Source organism: Kryptolebias marmoratus, linkage group LG12 (genome assembly GCF_001649575.2).
Source record: "Kryptolebias marmoratus isolate JLee-2015 linkage group LG12, ASM164957v2, whole genome shotgun sequence".
In the NCBI taxonomy this organism is placed as follows: domain Eukaryota; kingdom Metazoa; phylum Chordata; class Actinopteri; order Cyprinodontiformes; family Rivulidae; genus Kryptolebias; species Kryptolebias marmoratus.
In genome coordinates, this window is record NC_051441.1 from 12,966,230 (window position 1) to 12,983,853 (window position 17,624).

The 17,624-nt window shown below is 38.7% G+C and overlaps 2 protein-coding genes across 2 annotated transcripts in view; one reads left to right on the plus strand and one right to left on the minus strand.

The window, feature by feature from the left end:
• Positions 1-17,624, plus strand: part of mapk8ip3 (mitogen-activated protein kinase 8 interacting protein 3) — a gene marked incomplete in the record, with an annotated part of 1,049,817 nt that overhangs the window by 396,999 nt on the left and 635,194 nt on the right.
• The window catches only part of LOC108239315 (protein phosphatase 1 regulatory subunit 29), a 68,536-nt gene continuing 50,925 nt past the window's right edge, over positions 14-17,624 (minus strand). Inside the window, exons 3-4 of the mRNA XM_017421958.3 lie at positions 6,503-7,149; positions 14-6,232 (exon numbers count right to left, since the gene is read on the minus strand). Of these exons, the coding sequence (XP_017277447.1) occupies positions 3,728-6,232; positions 6,503-6,844 (2,847 nt within the window). The 5' untranslated portion in view covers positions 6,845-7,149 and the 3' untranslated portion in view covers positions 14-3,727. The remainder of the gene's footprint in view (positions 6,233-6,502; positions 7,150-17,624) is intronic.

Here is a 17,624-nt window from a genome sequence, read left to right on the forward strand (position 1 = left end):
TTTATGTTCAGAGTCATACATTACGAACATATCAGCTACTTAAAATTATATTTATTATGTTTTCTGTTGTTGATTTTTTTTATTCCATTGTGAATAATATTTGGAAATTGTATACTGGCTCTGTTTGTTTTTTTGCAACAGCTTGAAAGTAAACAATGATAGAAATCACAGAATCCCAGGCCACCATTTCTTGAAAATATTCTTGAAAATCCAATCCACTCGCATGGAGTTTAAAGTGCTCTCAGTTGTCCGTTCAAACAAATATTTTCAACAAAGTCTGAGCAGAAGAGCAGCTGAACGTCTATCACCTGAAAGTCTATTTCCTGAAAACCACATTAATGAGCTAATTATGCATATAAAAATAGAAACATGAGAAAAGGAAGTCATCCATGAAAATTGTAACAAACAGGATTTTTTTTTGTCACATTTGTGTATATTTTGTCAGGTAGATGAAGATGAATGGCTCCTGGAATGATGATCGAACTGTATTAAACTCATCCTCTGTGTCGATTTCTGTAAACTTGTAATGGCAGTTGAGACTTTTATGGGTCGAATGCACCGGGTTTCTTCTGTCAGGTTCGATGCTTATAAATGATTCTAGAAAAATACAAATCAAAGTCCAAAACTTGCTAGATTTGGTGAAAGTTGTTTAGATTCATTTAAAAAGAAAAAAGGTATTTTAGATGACAGAAAAGTAGCAGAAACAAAAGATCTTTAAGGTGGATAGTGGCATACTTCAAATATCCTAGTGCTAAAATACCACAGTGAGCTGAATCTAAAAGATGTGACCTCTGACCCCAAATGTATCCACACATTTTTATAAAATGGGAAGTAAAAAACAGGAAAAGGTGTTTAACGAATACAAAAATGAAGAAGAAAACATTTGAGTTACACCAGCACACTTTTGCATACATCTTGCTCAACTTGCATTCATTCATGAGATTAAATGACATGCTAAAAATCAACAACTGAAGCAAAAAGAGTAAAATAAAAACTAAAACGCTGATATGTGTCATGGGCCCATGTCCTGCCTGAAAAATAATACTTCTGCTTCCATTTTAATGCGTCAGAGCAGGCTGCGTTCAGTATCCTACTCACATTGTCACCTCATAGGGTCTGTGGTAGCAGGGGAGGTGGTGAAGGGCTGAAAAGTATTGGAATTTTTTTTTTAAATGTTCTTTTTAACATGACAGCTTTGAAGTAAAATGGGCAGGCATGGCCACAAATTAAACATTCATATTTTGAGGATTGGATTTCTCTGATGACTGCAAGTCTGAATGCTGATAACACATCATACAGGGATATGACAACTAGATAACTTCAAAAGAAAAAGCAAGAAAGGTCTTAATGTTTCTATGCCAAGAAAAAAAATAAAGGATAAGATAATGATTGTGTTAGCGAGAAGCGCTGTAGATTTATGGATCGTCACCTTTCTGTGACGTCCAGACTATGGGGAAAATACAATGAACATGTATGACATCTGTACATTTGTACATGCCATTAATAGTCTAGCATTGTTCAGACTCAGACAACCAGTCACAGGGCAAAATATCAACAAATAATAATTTATGTCAGTTTGGGCATATACAAGATAATCTGACAAGGCATGCCAACACCTGCTTACAATGACCACTGTGTACCAAACAGTTACACACACAATTATGAGGCATAAAGTGCAAGTGGACATGCCTGTCACAAGTTAGTTAATTAGGTTATCAATTATAGACAACAATAGCATCGATTTCCAGAAACGAGCAGACACATTGGCAGTAATTAAAAGTGTCCTTTCTCCACTGTGCCTCATTCATTTTTAATGTTAGAGAAAGGATTTGGAATGTACCGTAGTACTTGTTTTAAACAATGACAACGAATCTCCATATAACGAGTTTTTAGTTCACTTACATTCACTCAAGACACAAATATTTGTATCATTTTGATTGTTGTTCTTTCAGAACCCTCTATCTCTTTCTTTTGCTTTTGGTTTCCCCTGGCCAATGCCACATACAGTGTACTGTATATTACTTTTCTTGCATAATTTTGTTCAGATATACTGAATAAGCTGATTAATCACTCTATTTAGTACACAAATAAATTATCTTTAAGAACAATTTTATAAAAGTATCACTTGTAGTGACAGTACAAAACTTTTGAGGTGTGGTTTTGGAGAAAGGTTATGAACAATGAATATCTTACCTAATGTAGATAGTTCTGGATTTATGAGCTAACAGCTAGTCCAAGCGGGGGCCAAGCCCCCAGTGGATTGCTGCCACTTTAAAACAACTTCAGTGTCCAAAATGTTACTTCAGTTTATCCAAATTTTGCTTTATAAACCTTTACACTGCTGTTAGTTTCACTTAGCAGTTATTTACATATAATTTTGTGTTTTATGTGCAAGTACAAACAGTGGCAGTACAAACACTTTTTGTTCAGCCTAGGGTACTTCTGTCAGGGATAATGTAATATTTATTCTGAAATAAATATGTAATGCAAAACAGGTGGTTGTGTAAAAGTTCAAACAAACTAAATGTAATTTTCAAGCTTTTGAAATGGAGAATTTGAAAATAATATTAACTCAAAATGAAAAAAGAAATCCTTCATTAGGACTCCTTTTGCCAGCATGGGTCACAAATAGCATTTAAATAAACTGCAGAAAGTTTAAAAACTAGAATTTTAAGACAGCAGCAAAATGAGATATGACCCACTCATGTTAGCCATTAGCTCATCTATTCAGTCAGAATTAATGTTAATTTCTCCAAGCTGCAGGTTTTGAAAGAGCTATCTGTAACAGGTAAAATATATTTTGTTCATAACTTTCTCAAAAAAACCCACTTTAAGAGATCTGAGCTTTCCCTTGGAGGAAAAAATCATCTCAGCTAAACTGTCCCATATTCCGGTTCAAATTATAATCACAAATTTGATCAGTCTATATCTCATTTTTACTAATTTTTTACCATGTAAAATGGTGTTTGGAAACACATGTTTAACACTTTGGAAAGAAACCCTGCTTCTTCTTCTTAATCTTTGTTGCTTATCAATCTTTTCCTGTTACACAACCTAAACCTTGTTTGACTTTTTTTCTTATCGCTCATTTGTTGACAGATTTTTTGCTTTCTTTTTTTTAAGCAAATGCTTTGGAGATGCAAAAACCCTCAGCCTTAAAATGTGTCTTAGAGGGACAAAGAAACAGGTTTGACTGTAAATTAATTAACTCTTGTCAATTATTCCATCCTGTCATAGTCTCCCTTCTTTTAGAAGCTGCAAATGGATGTAGAATCCAACACACAACAGGACACACCTTGGATCAAACAAGCTTTAAGCTTGAGATGAAACATGGCACTGATAAAATAATAAAAAAATAAAAATAAAAATTAAAAGGATCACAGAACATGATCACATTAAAAAGTAATAAATTACAAAGTTGGCATTTGTTCCCTGTATATTAAATAAAATCCTCAACATTAAATAGGAATGAAAAAGTGCTACTAAGAAGTGTAAAACAAAACACTGTAATGACTCTCCGATCCCAGGCACAGTTTCAGAGTTCTTGCTTTAAGCACAATATTCTATACACCTAGCATGCCAGAAAAAGGAAAAAAAATCCCCAAAGGCAAAATTTGACCTACATTTTCCTCCTTATAAACTTCAAATGGTTTCACTGGCCCTTGGGCTGATCAGGAAAAGAAGTGCCAAAACTCTTTTACACAAGCTGCTCCACTCTGGTCCCCAGTCACAACTTCTGCTGAGCAGATACACCCTTCCAATAATCAAGAATGTCATGTAGGTCCTCCCCTTTAGCAAACTGCACCTTCTTTCGAAGAGCATTTCCAGCGGTCACATAACAGGACTCGTCACGCGGGCCTTTTCGGTATGGACGAAAACGCTCCCAGATCCGCAGTGAACTCTCTGAGGAGTACTCTGGACTAGAGGAGTATCCAGAGTAACTGGAGTGGTGACGAGCAGGGGAAAGCTGGGAATAGGATGCTGCGTCCCTGCGGGAGCGCGTCAAAGGTTTTAGAAAAGAAACTCTTTGGGCCGGGGAGCCCTGGTGTGACCCTTGGTAGTAGAGAGCTGGGACGGAGTGGCGGTGCTCCGAGCAGTGGTAGTCCTGCTGCACCTCTAGCTGCTGCTGCTGCTGCTGTATTTGTTGTTGCTGATGGTAGTGATGTGACTTCTGGCTGTCCTGATGTTGGGCACCAACACCACCACTGTCGCAACCGCCGCCACCCCCTCCACCACAGCCTCCACTCCCCACTAAAGGTAGCCTCTCCAGAGGCTCCCCACAGCCCACAGGACTGGCTCGGTCTGGGAACTGCAGCTGTTGCTGATTACAGCCATCTGGACTTCTCGGTTCAGGAACATCCAGGCTGTACACCCTAGCTGCTCCTCTATCTCTGTCTCGACCCATAGAGCCACAAGATGTGGTGCTGCTCTGCTTCTTGACAGCATTTGCCATCACAACAGCTGCATCTGCACTCATTTGCCTCTGAATGGGACGCACAGCAGTGGCTGGAGGAGGGTGTCTGTAAGGGGGAGAAACAACAAAGCCACCACCACTGATCCCTGGGCGCTCAGAGAGTGGGGTATTTAATGGAAGTGGTGGAGGCGGTGGGATTTTGTTGGGAGCATGACTCTGGCATGACTCTGTCACTCCAGAGGAGAGGGGGATTAGGCCACGTGTAAGAGAGGATGTGCTGGTGGGTGGTGGGGATGTGGGATTAGAGGAAGCAGTGGGGTTAGTCGAGGTGCCTGAAGCAGCAACTGCTGCTGCATCCAGTTTCAGAGCATCAATGCAGTTGTTGATGATCTGGTTAACTTTGTCCACCTCCATGGCAATCGTGGAGATCTCTGAGGCAGAGCCATGTCCATCATCATCCGAGTCATCGCCAAGATCAGTTCCATCATCGTCCCTCAGGTCGTCCCCCCTCCTCACTCCATGCCCACCATCTCCCACTCTGTCCATCCCCGCTCCTCCAGTTCTCACATCCATATAGTTTCCTTTACTTGTAGCCATGGCTTCTGAGAAAGCACTAGCCATCTTTTCCACTTGAGGGATAGAAGAGAGCCTTGAAGAGGTGGTGTTGGCTGAGTGGAGCATGCCAGAGCTTGAGGAGGTGGACAGCTTTCCTCCATGGTGGTGCTGATACTGATGGTGTTCTCTGGACTGCTCCTGAAGCTTATGAACCGCTGATGGATCATTTGCTACTGCTGCTGCCACCTCTGGCCCATAACGCATTTCCAGTATGGTTTTCTTGACACAGATAGACTTCTTCTTCTCATCATGCATTCGTTTCTTGCGTAGACAATAGTAGACAATTCCTAAAATAATAAGCATGCCGAAAAGGCAGCCTACAATGGTCATTATGTAGTGTGTAGTGGTTGAAGGCGTGGGGACCAAATCATCCGAATTTTGACCCCGAGTGGAAAACTGGAGACAGGTGTGGTTATAACGCTGGGAGTTGCGGATGGAGGCTACACAGAAGGTGTAGTTGTTGTTAGGCTTGAGCTTCTGGAGCTTAATCAACTCCTTCTTGTTTTTCAAATTCATGACATCAGACACAAATGTGTTATTGTACTGTGTGAGGATATACATTTTGCTAAAAGGTTTTGGAATCTTCACAATGAGCGATGCTGTTGAAAACGAAACATGATGAAGCTTTATGCTGGGGCTGACACCATCATCAGCAGATGAGGGCGAGCTGGTGGGTTGGAGGTAATAAGGTCCCACCCCACCAAACTCTGGTCCGATCCCAGAGGGACCGTCTAGATCTGGTGGGAGAGATGTCATTCCTGGGATCATCACACCATCCCTGCAGTGATGGTACAAAATGTTTTTGGCATTTCGACCACCATGGCCAGAAGCATAGGGACTTAGTAAAGGGTAGCCAAACATTTCCCTGGGTGTCTCGCACTGAAGGCGGTCGTAGGTGTGCGACACGTTGTTGAAGTACTCTAACCAGGTCAGGAAGCCGTAAAGGTCGCAGCCACAGTGGAAGGGATTTGCAGCCAGCTCACACACCAACAGACGACTGAGAACTGTGAATGTGGACGGGTCAATGCGAGTAAGTTTGTTGGATGTCAAGTCAATGCTGCTGAGGCTGGGGCACTCCCAGAATGCATTGCTGGCAATAACTTCAATCAGGTTGTGCTGCAAGAACAGGTTCTGCAGGCGCCCAAGCCCTCTCATCATAGCTTCAGTTAAATTTGTCAACTTGTTGTAGCCCAGTTGAAGAACCTGAAATGCAAAAAACAAGTGTTGTGGTAGCTGTATCACGTTATTAAAAACTCTGAATACATAGAAAATGTAATTTACACGTTTGATGTTAGTTTAATTGAATTGATCATGCATTTGATGCTTTTGTTCTAAATAAAGACTGTTTATGAAATAAATCAAAACATTAAAATGTTGTTGACAGCACCCTTGCTTTATTTTTGGTGCCTACAAATCTTCCACTTAGATGCACAAATTACTTTCCAAAGTAAATTTTAGCAAATAAGATTTCACCTGTAGATTGGCTTGTGCTGCAAAGGCTCCATCCTCCACATAGCTGATTTCATTCTTGGTGAGGTTCAGGTCAGTCAGGTTTGTGAAGCGGTACATGTTACTGAAAAGCACTGCTTTCAGCTTGTTCTCGTTCAGTCTCAAGTCATGGACTGTGTTGTTGATGTGCTGGGGTATAGTCTCATAGGGAGGCTGGTTCTGACTGCATATAGCTAGCCAAACATAGCCTTTGTCCCCCTCAATAAGCCAGCAGTCCCCACTGGCCATGTTGGGGAAACAGGAAAAGAATAGTAGGCAGGGAAGAAAAATAGGGAGGAGAGTAGAGGCTTTAGAAGCGCCCTGCATAATGTCAGTGAAAAGAAATGATGTTGAATGGAGGCTATAATTAGGGCAAAGATATAAGGGAATGTGTTTGCAAGAGACAGGGAAACAACAAAGGCTCAGGGGGAAAAAAATCCAAAAAAGAATTGGGTCTGGGTTGGGTGAAGCCTTCACAGAGACAGTCTCAGCATCCTTGTGATTAGCAGCAGACCCATGTTATGTCATAAGTTATTGAACTGGAAGTTCAGGGGGCACAACTCGTCTTCATACTCGCTCTCTCTCTCTGTGGGATTTGCTTGTGCTTGACTCAACTGGATGATTCCTTGGATCTGAGGAGAAAAAAAATAAAACATAAAAGAGATTTATGAAAAAAGCCCACTGTCATAAATATGATTCATCATGTCACCAAGTGTTTCTTCGAGTAAAATAAATACTGTATATCTTGAGGGGAGAACAAAAACATCCTTCAAAAATTTATTGAAACTAATGAAATTCAGCACGGGATTCATCACACCACACCTACAATTCCCCAGAATTCTTTCTTTTAGCCTGTTGCATGATACTGTGTAATCATTCTTGTTCTTCACCTCATAAGCCTACAAAGTCATCAAGATTAGGTTGATACTTATAGTGTAAAATAAGCACCTGACAATATCTTTTCAGCCTCAAGAGAATCTTTTCTACAGACAAAGTGCATCATTAATCACCCAAATGCTGACAGCAGATTGTCTCTTTAGACATTTTTTTTTCCTTATGACACCATTCCTGCCAAAACCAAAGCTTTCTAAGCCATCTGCATGCAATTTGAATAGCAGTCAAGCATTTGCATATGGGGTGGATTAGATGCCGATTGCATCATGACAAACATTGTTCTTGTGCCTGCTTTGTAGCAAAGAAAAACACACTTATGCACACATACTGAACAGCGATTCACATTAAAATGAGCATATGCTCTCTCAGAAATCCATGCATAAACACACAGACACACTCAAAAATATGCATAACCTTGTTTAACAGTTTGCAAGCACGCATTCGGGCAAATCCACAAGTAAAGATAGCACTGGTACAGTACATTTCTAAAGCTATACATCATATCTTTCAACCCACATCTCATGTGTCACACACATAAAAAAATCCCTGTTTCTCTGAGAAAGAGGCCAAAAGTCTTTCATGTGCTCCAAAAACAGATTTCTTTCTAATTACGACAAAGAATTGAACTCATTACAGTTTATTTTGGTCCATGTTCCCCAGAGATTGCAAGCAAAGAATCAAGTTCATCTTCTTTTTCAGTCTGCTTATTATTGCCGAGAATTGTGATGCACAAATCCTGCAAAATGATACATTGTGCTGCATCTATCACACTTAGACAGATTTAATTGTTTTGTCTTGAGGCAAAGGAAGGATGTGTGTTGTGTTTAGTTTGCGTGATCTCGAAAAAAAGATGTAGGCTGCCAAAATATATTAGGTTTTCATTATAAACCATCAGGTTTCATATCAATCATTTGGATTTATTTTACTACAGATTAGATATTTTCAACTCCTTTAACAGTAATTAAAAATAGCTTATTCAGCTTCTACACAAGCCAAAAAACAGATCATTTGCTGCTAAATTAATGTTTTTGAATAATAAAAAACATTTTCTTATGTGTTTTAAAGAGTGTGACAGATCTACGTATTTGAACACATTTGGTTGCATTTATCTTAATTCTCACTGAACATTTTTAGTTTTATATTGCCATAATAAATATTTACAGTATAAAATGGCTCAACAGATATAGTGACTACATGTTTCTAAATGGATTTAAAATATATTTTTGGAAAATGATTTATTCCAGTTGTATTTCTGCATGTGATTACAGCCGAACATAATTAGAACTTCTTGTGTTTCTGCAAATCTTTTCAGTCTTCAAATTGTTTTTTGTAATGAATCAAGATCAGATAAATTAGATTACCTGCCATCTTTGTAAGCAGAGTTGTGACTAACATGATGGGAACAATTGCACAGAATATTCTTACATTTACAAGAAAATATATTTAGCTTTTCACCTGTTTCACTTCTCTCTCTCGTGTGAGAAATTCAGTCTCAATGTAGTCCACCAACCTATTATGGGACACTCCTTTGCAATTCCTTGTCTTGCTCTTGTCTCTGAGGCGCATCCCCTCGACATGAGACATGATCTGATTTGTTGCTCCACATAGTGAAACCCAGAGGGTTCACACGATGGAGACGCAGGATGTCTGCATGAGTCCGTGTTTAGGAATATGATTACATAATTAGAAATATGGGACATGCAGCAACACTTGCCTCAGAGGGACAAGGAATGTTCTTAACACTGATGCACTTCTGACAAAAGTTTAAAAATAAAAAAAAATTAAAAAAAACAAAGTAGGATTCAGTTTCTGACTGTTTCCTCCTTCACTGTTGCGTTATGTTGAAAATCATGCTTTGAAAAAATGAGATAACTGACAATACAAGCATAAACGGAAAGTTAATAATTTTAAAGCTGACATCTTTGAAAATATTATAAAAAGTTAACAACCTGTTGTAGATACACTTTTAACTGACCTGAGTTTTTCTGACCGGCTTGACAAACTAGTCCAAATGGGGCCAAGACGGGGTGAATTACTGCTGTCTTATATTCTAGTTTTTAACATTCTGTAGCAGTTCATGTGAATGCTATTTTATAAACCATAACACTGCAGCTAATTTTGCATTTCAGCAGAAATATCATGGCATTCCTGCAGGAGGTGCCCTAAACTGCACCATATATACACACACACACACATTAACTTTGAAATCTGCTCAGAAAATAACTGACATTGACCACTACAGTGGTACAAGGAACTGTCAACAACATATATACCAATTGTATATAACCTTTACACAGAACCCCACTTCAGAAGACCAGAACCATTTCTTTAAGGTAAAAAATTTAAAACACAAGAAAAAAAAAGATAAAGCAGTTTTTAGTTTATGGCAAGACAACTCCAGTATAATGTATCACATCTTGCAATCTTTCTATATTTGACCTAACTGTGCACTTAGTATATTTGTCTCAGTCAAAATCTCCCCTGGGAACAGGGAGAATTGATAGCAGTGGTATGACATTAACACGGTATCTTTTTAAAAGCAAGACCTACCCAGTATTTCCACCCCAGCAAAAACAAAAAGCTGTGTGTAAATTGCCTTTGCTAATCATAGTAGTACAGCTTTAGTGGAGGATAATGTCCTCAGTAACATTTTTCTACATTCCCAAGTTACATTACACATTTATAGTAAAAGTTACATCATGTCTCCCCTACAAAATGTTGGTAGAGATGTGTTATCTGAAATTCCGATGCTGCTGAGTGAAACCCCAAATATTAAATGAACAGTGTAGCAATACAAGTCGCAGTGTGTCACAAAGATGTTCTTTTTCCTCTCTATGACCACATGTTGCAATGTGCCACTTTGATTATGAAAGTGACTCTACTTTATAGAGAGCTAGGTAATGTACAGTTTGGTATGGAGCCAAGGAGTTATCATTTATAGTTTAGCTGCTAATCTTTAGACAGGATAATGGATTTTAGACAAAACTGGCAAACAGTGCCCTGGATTTATTAATTGATCGCCCAGTTAAGCAACCAGTACTGCATTGACAAGGTTAGGCCAAAAGATACTGAATAGCACAAATTTCTTTTACATAAGTGTTTAGTGAATCGGTTAGAAGTTTAACCAGGCATCCCATGTGCACTTAAAGGGGACCTATTATGCAAAATTCACCTTTTGCATGTTTTTGTACTTCCATTTGGGTATCTACTGCATCTAGAAACAGTCCAAGCACCCATCCGTTTTTTCAGTGGCGCTCCACCCACTTTTACTGCTAAACACTGTCTGCTGAAAAAGAAATGTTTTGTTGTCGGCTGCAATATAGAACGTGTGTTTATATTGCCGCTGTCCTGACCTGCTATCAGTCAGGGTTTGGACCGATGATTGCTGCTGTCCAACTTGACAATAGTCAGTTTGGAACCGCTAAGTGTCCCTGTCCCAAAGTCAGAATCATCAGATGAATAATGATAAAAATGTGTGTCATATCTGCAGCGTTTAATCCTTCAGAGAGCTTTTATGTTTTGAGACGGGACACTGAGTTAGAGGGTGTGGCCAACAGCAGCTCATTTGCATAAAAGTGACGTAGCCCTAAAACCGCTCATTCTCACATGATCTTAAAACAGGCAGAACTCATCAGCGTAAATCTAAATATCTGAGAATGATTTAGTGTAATAAATTTAATGAACATGTTTTGTATAGCTCACAGACCTATCCTAACTTGTTCAAGGAATCATAACAGGTCATCATAACATGATAACAGGAGGAGGAGAAAAAGGGTTGTAGGTTAAGAAGAGCAATCCATCTAAGTTTGGTGAAATCAAACAGTCCCAGGTCTAAAACTATGTAAAACCAATAAAACAATGAAACTTTAACATCTTAAATACTTATGACAACACCCTAGTAAAGTGTTTCAATAAGGCAATGCTCATCCACACACAGTACATGTATCTATGTACTGCCTGCATCATGTTGAGACCCTCTCTTGGTCAGTCAGGCCTCCTGATCTTTCCCCAATCAAACATGTGCAGAATCAGCTCATATGTCAACTCTGACCCAGAGCCGATCTGCATGATCTCAAGGGTCATTTACAAAAGCTGTGGGTCGACTTGCCGCAGGAAAGGATACAATGACTAGATGATTTTGTTCCACACCAGACTGCCACTTGTATCCAGGCCCGAGGGGAGCCACAACCTACTGACACGGGACCAGCAGAGTGCTTGTACTGCCAATTCCAATATCCATTTGATCTAATACTGTAATCAATGAATTACAGTCACACAAACAGTTTTATTTAATTTTCACCACTCTGCCTGGGTGCTTAAAATTTTGTTCGTCAGTGAGTGTATGTTGCATTGTACAGTAAAGTTTGTTATCATCCACCGCCAAAGGGAGCAAACCTCTGGACGAATTTTAATGAAACTTGCAGAAAGTAATGATTGGATGTCCATCTGTAAATGAAAAACCAACTTACTCTAAAAGACACAAAAATAGCTATAACTCAGCCAATTTTACAGATACTGAGCTAAAATTTGATGTGACAGAAGCTGAGAGCCAATCACACCACATACTTTGAGCGTGAGATTGCACATCACAATATTTTCAAGGTCTGACAGAAATGGCTATAACTGTCATTTCTCAACATAAGATGACCTTTGTCTAAAACTCTGGCATCAAAGACAACAGGTGATATGCATTTCTTCAAAAAGGCTTTTAAATCCTTTTTTGTTTTTGCTAGGATTTTGAACAAAGTCCTTGAGCATATGTTTTTCATTGCCTTCTTTGAAATTGCTTTTTTTAAGTACCACATACAAGCAAAAATATCATCCTTAAGCTGGTATGTATACACACTGGGGTTATTTGGTGCACGAGGTCCTATTGATCCTCACTGTTGCCATAGAAACACACTTGTGATTGACAGTGCCAATTTAGTCTAATGCTAAGAGAATGGAATGTTGTTGGCATTTGCATCAAATCAGCATGTCTCTTCCACTCCATTACCCACGATGATAAAACTCCCCTCCATTAATTCTAATAGCATCCAATAAGCACTGACTGTGACAGGTGGTGGCATTGGAGGGGGCCCATATCTCTTCTACAATATTACCAACATGACTCTTGGACCCAGGCCACTGTCAGCACAAATGTAAATTCATTGGCTGGGACCCCCCTGTGCCCCTGGCTACATATGATGCTGTCACTGTGAATTGTATTACCTGTGAAGGATACAGGCTCACTGGAATGACGTGTTAAACCAAAGAGATGCACATTTCTACATGTGAAAAAGCAGGGTTGTGCTTTTCGTTTGCATACACAGAATGTTGGGAATTAGTGGATGATTTAGTTCGGCAGGGACGTGTTATACAATCAGATGGTAGTAAAAGATCATAAAGATTTATCTAGCATTGTAAAAAGTTGTAATAATAATTAGTTCTGAGCAATTTATCAATCTATTTTATCCATAGTCATCCATAGACATCCCTCTCCCCAGCAAAACTGTCAAGCTCCTCCTGGGGGGTCCCAAGGCCTTCCTAGGCCAGAGAGAATATAAGATCCCTCCAGCGAGTTCTGGGTCTGCCTCAGGATCTCCTCCCAGTGGGATGTGTTTGGAAAACTTCCAGAGTGAGGCACCCAGTAGGCATCCTGATCAGATGCCTGAACCACCATAACTGACCATTTTGTATGTGGAGTAGCAGAAGCTCTTCTCGAATAATGGAACCTCCCCAGTGCACTCTCAAGATGTCTACAGAACCACATTGACGAGACTATGAGGTTTCCAGACCAGACACCCTCCTCTCCACAACTGCGCCTTGAGATCCTGTCCATCAACACCACAAATGGGATCATAGACAAGAAGCAGCCCCGGCAGAGTCCATCACGCACCAAGAACAAGCTCGACTTTGAGCTGAGGATGCAAACACTCTTGCTCTGGTTATATATGAACCAGGAAACACTGTCAATTTTTGTTTAAAGGAAATACATATGAGATAACATGTAACTGATTTATGAGAAATTGTGTTATGTATTTGTATATATCATTTGTTTTAAGGAAATACTCTTGATGGCAGTCAGTAATTTAAAAAGAGGATATTCTAAAATAAAAACAAAGCAGATCCAGTCTAATTCTGGTTGCTAAATAAGCAAAAAGAAATCACTGACTCTTCCCTAAAACAGCTAATATCATATCCTGCCAGACACCTTTAAAGGGTATCAAACAAGGTTTGACAGTCTCATTGGACAAAATGTCAATTAAATATCTGTCGAGGTTGGAGCTGTTTGTGATTCATGCCAATACTCCCATAATTATTTTGGCAGGTGCATGGTATTCTGTCTGTCAGCAGCTTATTTTCCAACTAGCGCTCTCTGAAATGACTGTAGAAGGTTGTGTTTGTACAAACTGTGATTACTGTACCTAAAACAGCCTTTCCCAGAGTCGCTCTGCAGAGATCAGAAAGCAGTAAATGCTGTCAAATAAATAAATGGAATAGTGCCGGATTTATATTGAAATGAGGTTTTAGGCTAAACATGTTTTTCTGTAACATTTTCTACTTTTTGCCACAACTTGTTATTTGAGGCCAAACCAAATGGGTTTTAATCAAAATTCTGAAAACTGAGTGCTTTTTAATAATTGACTTGTGAGTCAGAGGATCGTTGATAAATATAAAATACAGATTACAAGTGGGTGTACCTCAAAGTTCTGTGTTAAATTGGAGGAAAGACAAGAAAACAAAAAGTAAACAATGCAAAAATGAAGGTTGCATGATGCCATATTCTGACATATAACAATAACATTTTTGTTACTTTTGTCGATAATACTTTCATCACTTCCTAATTGAATTTTTTTAAATAAAACTACATAATAACATTCAGTAATGGGTAGAAAAAGATCATAGTTAAGGGTAAAATGTGCTGTTTTTAATACATAATCGTGGATGCTATTTTAACATTAATTATGCAATTCCTCCTACAACCCCTGAAGGCTGTAAATTCTCCTTTGCTTCTCTGGCGGCCATGTTGAATTGGACTGACTCCAAAAATTAATCAGTTGTAAGTGTAAATTCAGTTATTGTTTTCTGAGAGTTTTATTAAAATTTGTCGACCAGTTCATGAGATATTTTACATGGCAGACTAGAAAACACACCCACACAAGCAAGTACATTATCGTGTGCCTTTCATGGCAGCACACAATGAAAACAAGCTGACACAAAGGAATAGAAGCAACTAGGAATTAAAAGGAGGATCTGACAAAGAACAGAATGAAAACAGGTGTGCTGATTACTAATGACAGACAGGTCAGTATGGAGTAGGAAGCAGGGACAGCTGAAGTCATCTAAAGGCTACAGGAACAACAATAAGACAAGATAACCAAAACTGTTCCAAACACAATAAAACCCAAGACAACCCATTAATTTGAATACAAAAATCCTGACAATTCACTTCCTGAACAAATGACCTGTCGGGCTGTTTTTGGGAGGAGCACAGTCTGAATGGTGGCACATACTTATCAAAGAAATCCAATTTTTTCGATCTCTATATCACCAGCTTTGAGCGAGACGACTTCCTCAGGTGTGATAATGGATCGCTACTGAACCGAGTCGGTGTCAAAGAAATGTTTTCAGGAGAACATTGGCAAGATCGCACAGTTGCAACCAGACTGGCCTAACACTCAATGTCAGGTTTTTTTTTTTCTTTCAGCACTACACACCTAAAACAGCCGTCACATCCTTTGAAACAAAGGGGACAAAAAAGCCTCTTCAAGCTGCAGCAAACATCCTCCTCAACTCATCCTGACAAGCTGGAGGTGGTTGTTATTTTTATTAATAGAACTTTTTTTTTTTAATAAATTGTTTGAAAAAAAAAAGAGAATTAGTGAACTATTTGGAGATTACTTAGTGGATTTGTACAACTGCAGTAAAACACAAGTAGAGCAATACTATGATATATCGAAGCCAGCCCATCTATAACTGATATATGAATAGATAAGAAATGGGTGACCTGAGTTTACAAGACTAATATGTACAATAAAGTGCATCTGTCATATGGCCTAAGAAATATGCAAGTATCCCTAAGTACTTGACAAACTGCTCAAACTCATGACAACATTTTTTCTGTAAACTTTCTTTCTCCGTGCCTTCTCTTTGCTCTATAATTTTTGGTATCTTTAGATCTTGCTACGCTTCAGTTTCCTCTTCCTCCAGTGCTTTTTATCTCTCAACTCGTCTAATCCCCTATGAGCCTTGATATTTGTTGCTGTCTCCTAATTTCCTTCGGTTTGTCTCTTTCTCATCTCTCCTCGTATTGCTTCCTCCACCATCAGCTCTCGCGGTCGTCGTGCTTCGCTCCTGTCTAGGCCAGTTCCCTGGAGAACAGTCAGTGTGGTGTTGAGAGGTTGGGGCTGTGAGCAAAACACTTTCCTCTCCACTTCACATAGGACTCAGGGATGAGACAAACACAACCAGAGACAGATGAGGCTCCTCAGAGAGTTTAACCTTGTGCAAGTCTAAGAGGAACAGAGGATTTCTCGCTGGCCATAAGAGGAACTGCTAAAAGCACCAGTACTCCTTTGTTAAGTACTGTTGAACAGAATGTTGCTTGTTCACTCCTGGCAAGGTTCAAAGTTATAGATTTGTTCTTCCAACTCTACCCCTTCAGATATAAATGTTTGTATTTTCTGTTTTTTAAATGTACATGTAACTACAAACTCCAATTTGTTGTTATTTACAGCTTAGTGCATCATATTTATATAGCAGCTCTTCCTCACCAAACAAACTTCAAACAAATTACTAATATTTGTCATAAACAAAACTCATAAGGATAAATGAGATTTTTTTTTTAAGTGTGGTTGTGTGGCAAGATTATGAGCACATAATGTCTTGTGTTATAAATAGCTCTTTGAATGACCCCAGACTGGAGAAATAACACTTATTTTGACCAGATTGATGAGATACTTCATTCTGTCATCAGTTTTGCACAACATAGTAATTCTTGCAGAAATAGGATGTTTCTGCTAGACGTACTGGCACCAAAAACAATACAGCTAGTAGCTGCTGTTATTTGTGCTTGCAAATAACCACCGAAGTCTATGTAAATAATCACGTAATGAGAAAATGCCAACGGTGTGAAAAATAGAGTTTTATTCTGATTGTGTTGAAGAGTTGCTGTTTTGAATCAACTCCAATCTGGAAAAAAAATCATTGCAGTTAATGCAAACACTGTTTTTTTAACCTTCACACTGCTGTAAAATATTCATTACACTGGTATTCCAACAGAGATATTATGGTATCCCTGCCAATACTGCTACAGCTAGCTGCTGTTGTTGCTGTCTGCACTCTGAAATAACCTTTGAGTTTATGCAAATATGCAAATTACCATTTAATGACAAACTGACAACATTGTAAAGGTTTATGAAGCAGGGTTTGCATGAACCACTCCAGGTTTTATTTAGCTCCACTCAGACTAGCCACAGGCTTTTTAGTCAAGATAGAATTAAACTCTGCAAACTGAGGTCATTTAAAGAGCTATGTGCAACAGGTAACATATTAACTATTCATAACTTTTCCACCGAGCCTTGCTTCAAAAGATTTGAATTAATAATTTAGGACTTTTCAGAATTTGTACTGTTTTTCCATACAAGATGTGAAGCAGGTTTTCCTCACAAAAAGTTTAAAGCAAACTGCGAATCAACGTAGCTTCTTGTTCGTCAGCATTGTCAGGCCATTGTTGGTTTCATCACAATATCTGCCTAAATCATACACCTTCACGATGTGGTATGCGCTAACCAGACCACTTCTGAATCACAGCATTATTGTTATTTCATTTTAATTTCATGACTGAAGTTAACAAAGAACAACTAAAAAACACAAAATAAAATAAAATGAAAAAGAAACCCTAACTGTCTTCTTTTAAATGTACTTTGGGCATCTATATCAGTAGATTACATGCTTAGGTTATTTGTGTCTGTAATACAAGCACTTTTTGGTTTTTAACAATATAAAGAGGTGTTCGATTAATTTTTATGAGATTTCAAAGGTAATAAAATGATGCAGTTATTTGAAAAGATGTTTCTCGCAGCACATTGTGAGATACATTTGTTCCACTTTAATATGATGAATAAAAATTGTTCCTTTTTTATGTATCTTGGCATTATTATTCTCTTTTAATGGCAAAAATAATTTTGTTATAGAAAATAAGGTACATTTCAAAACTTGTACTTTTCAA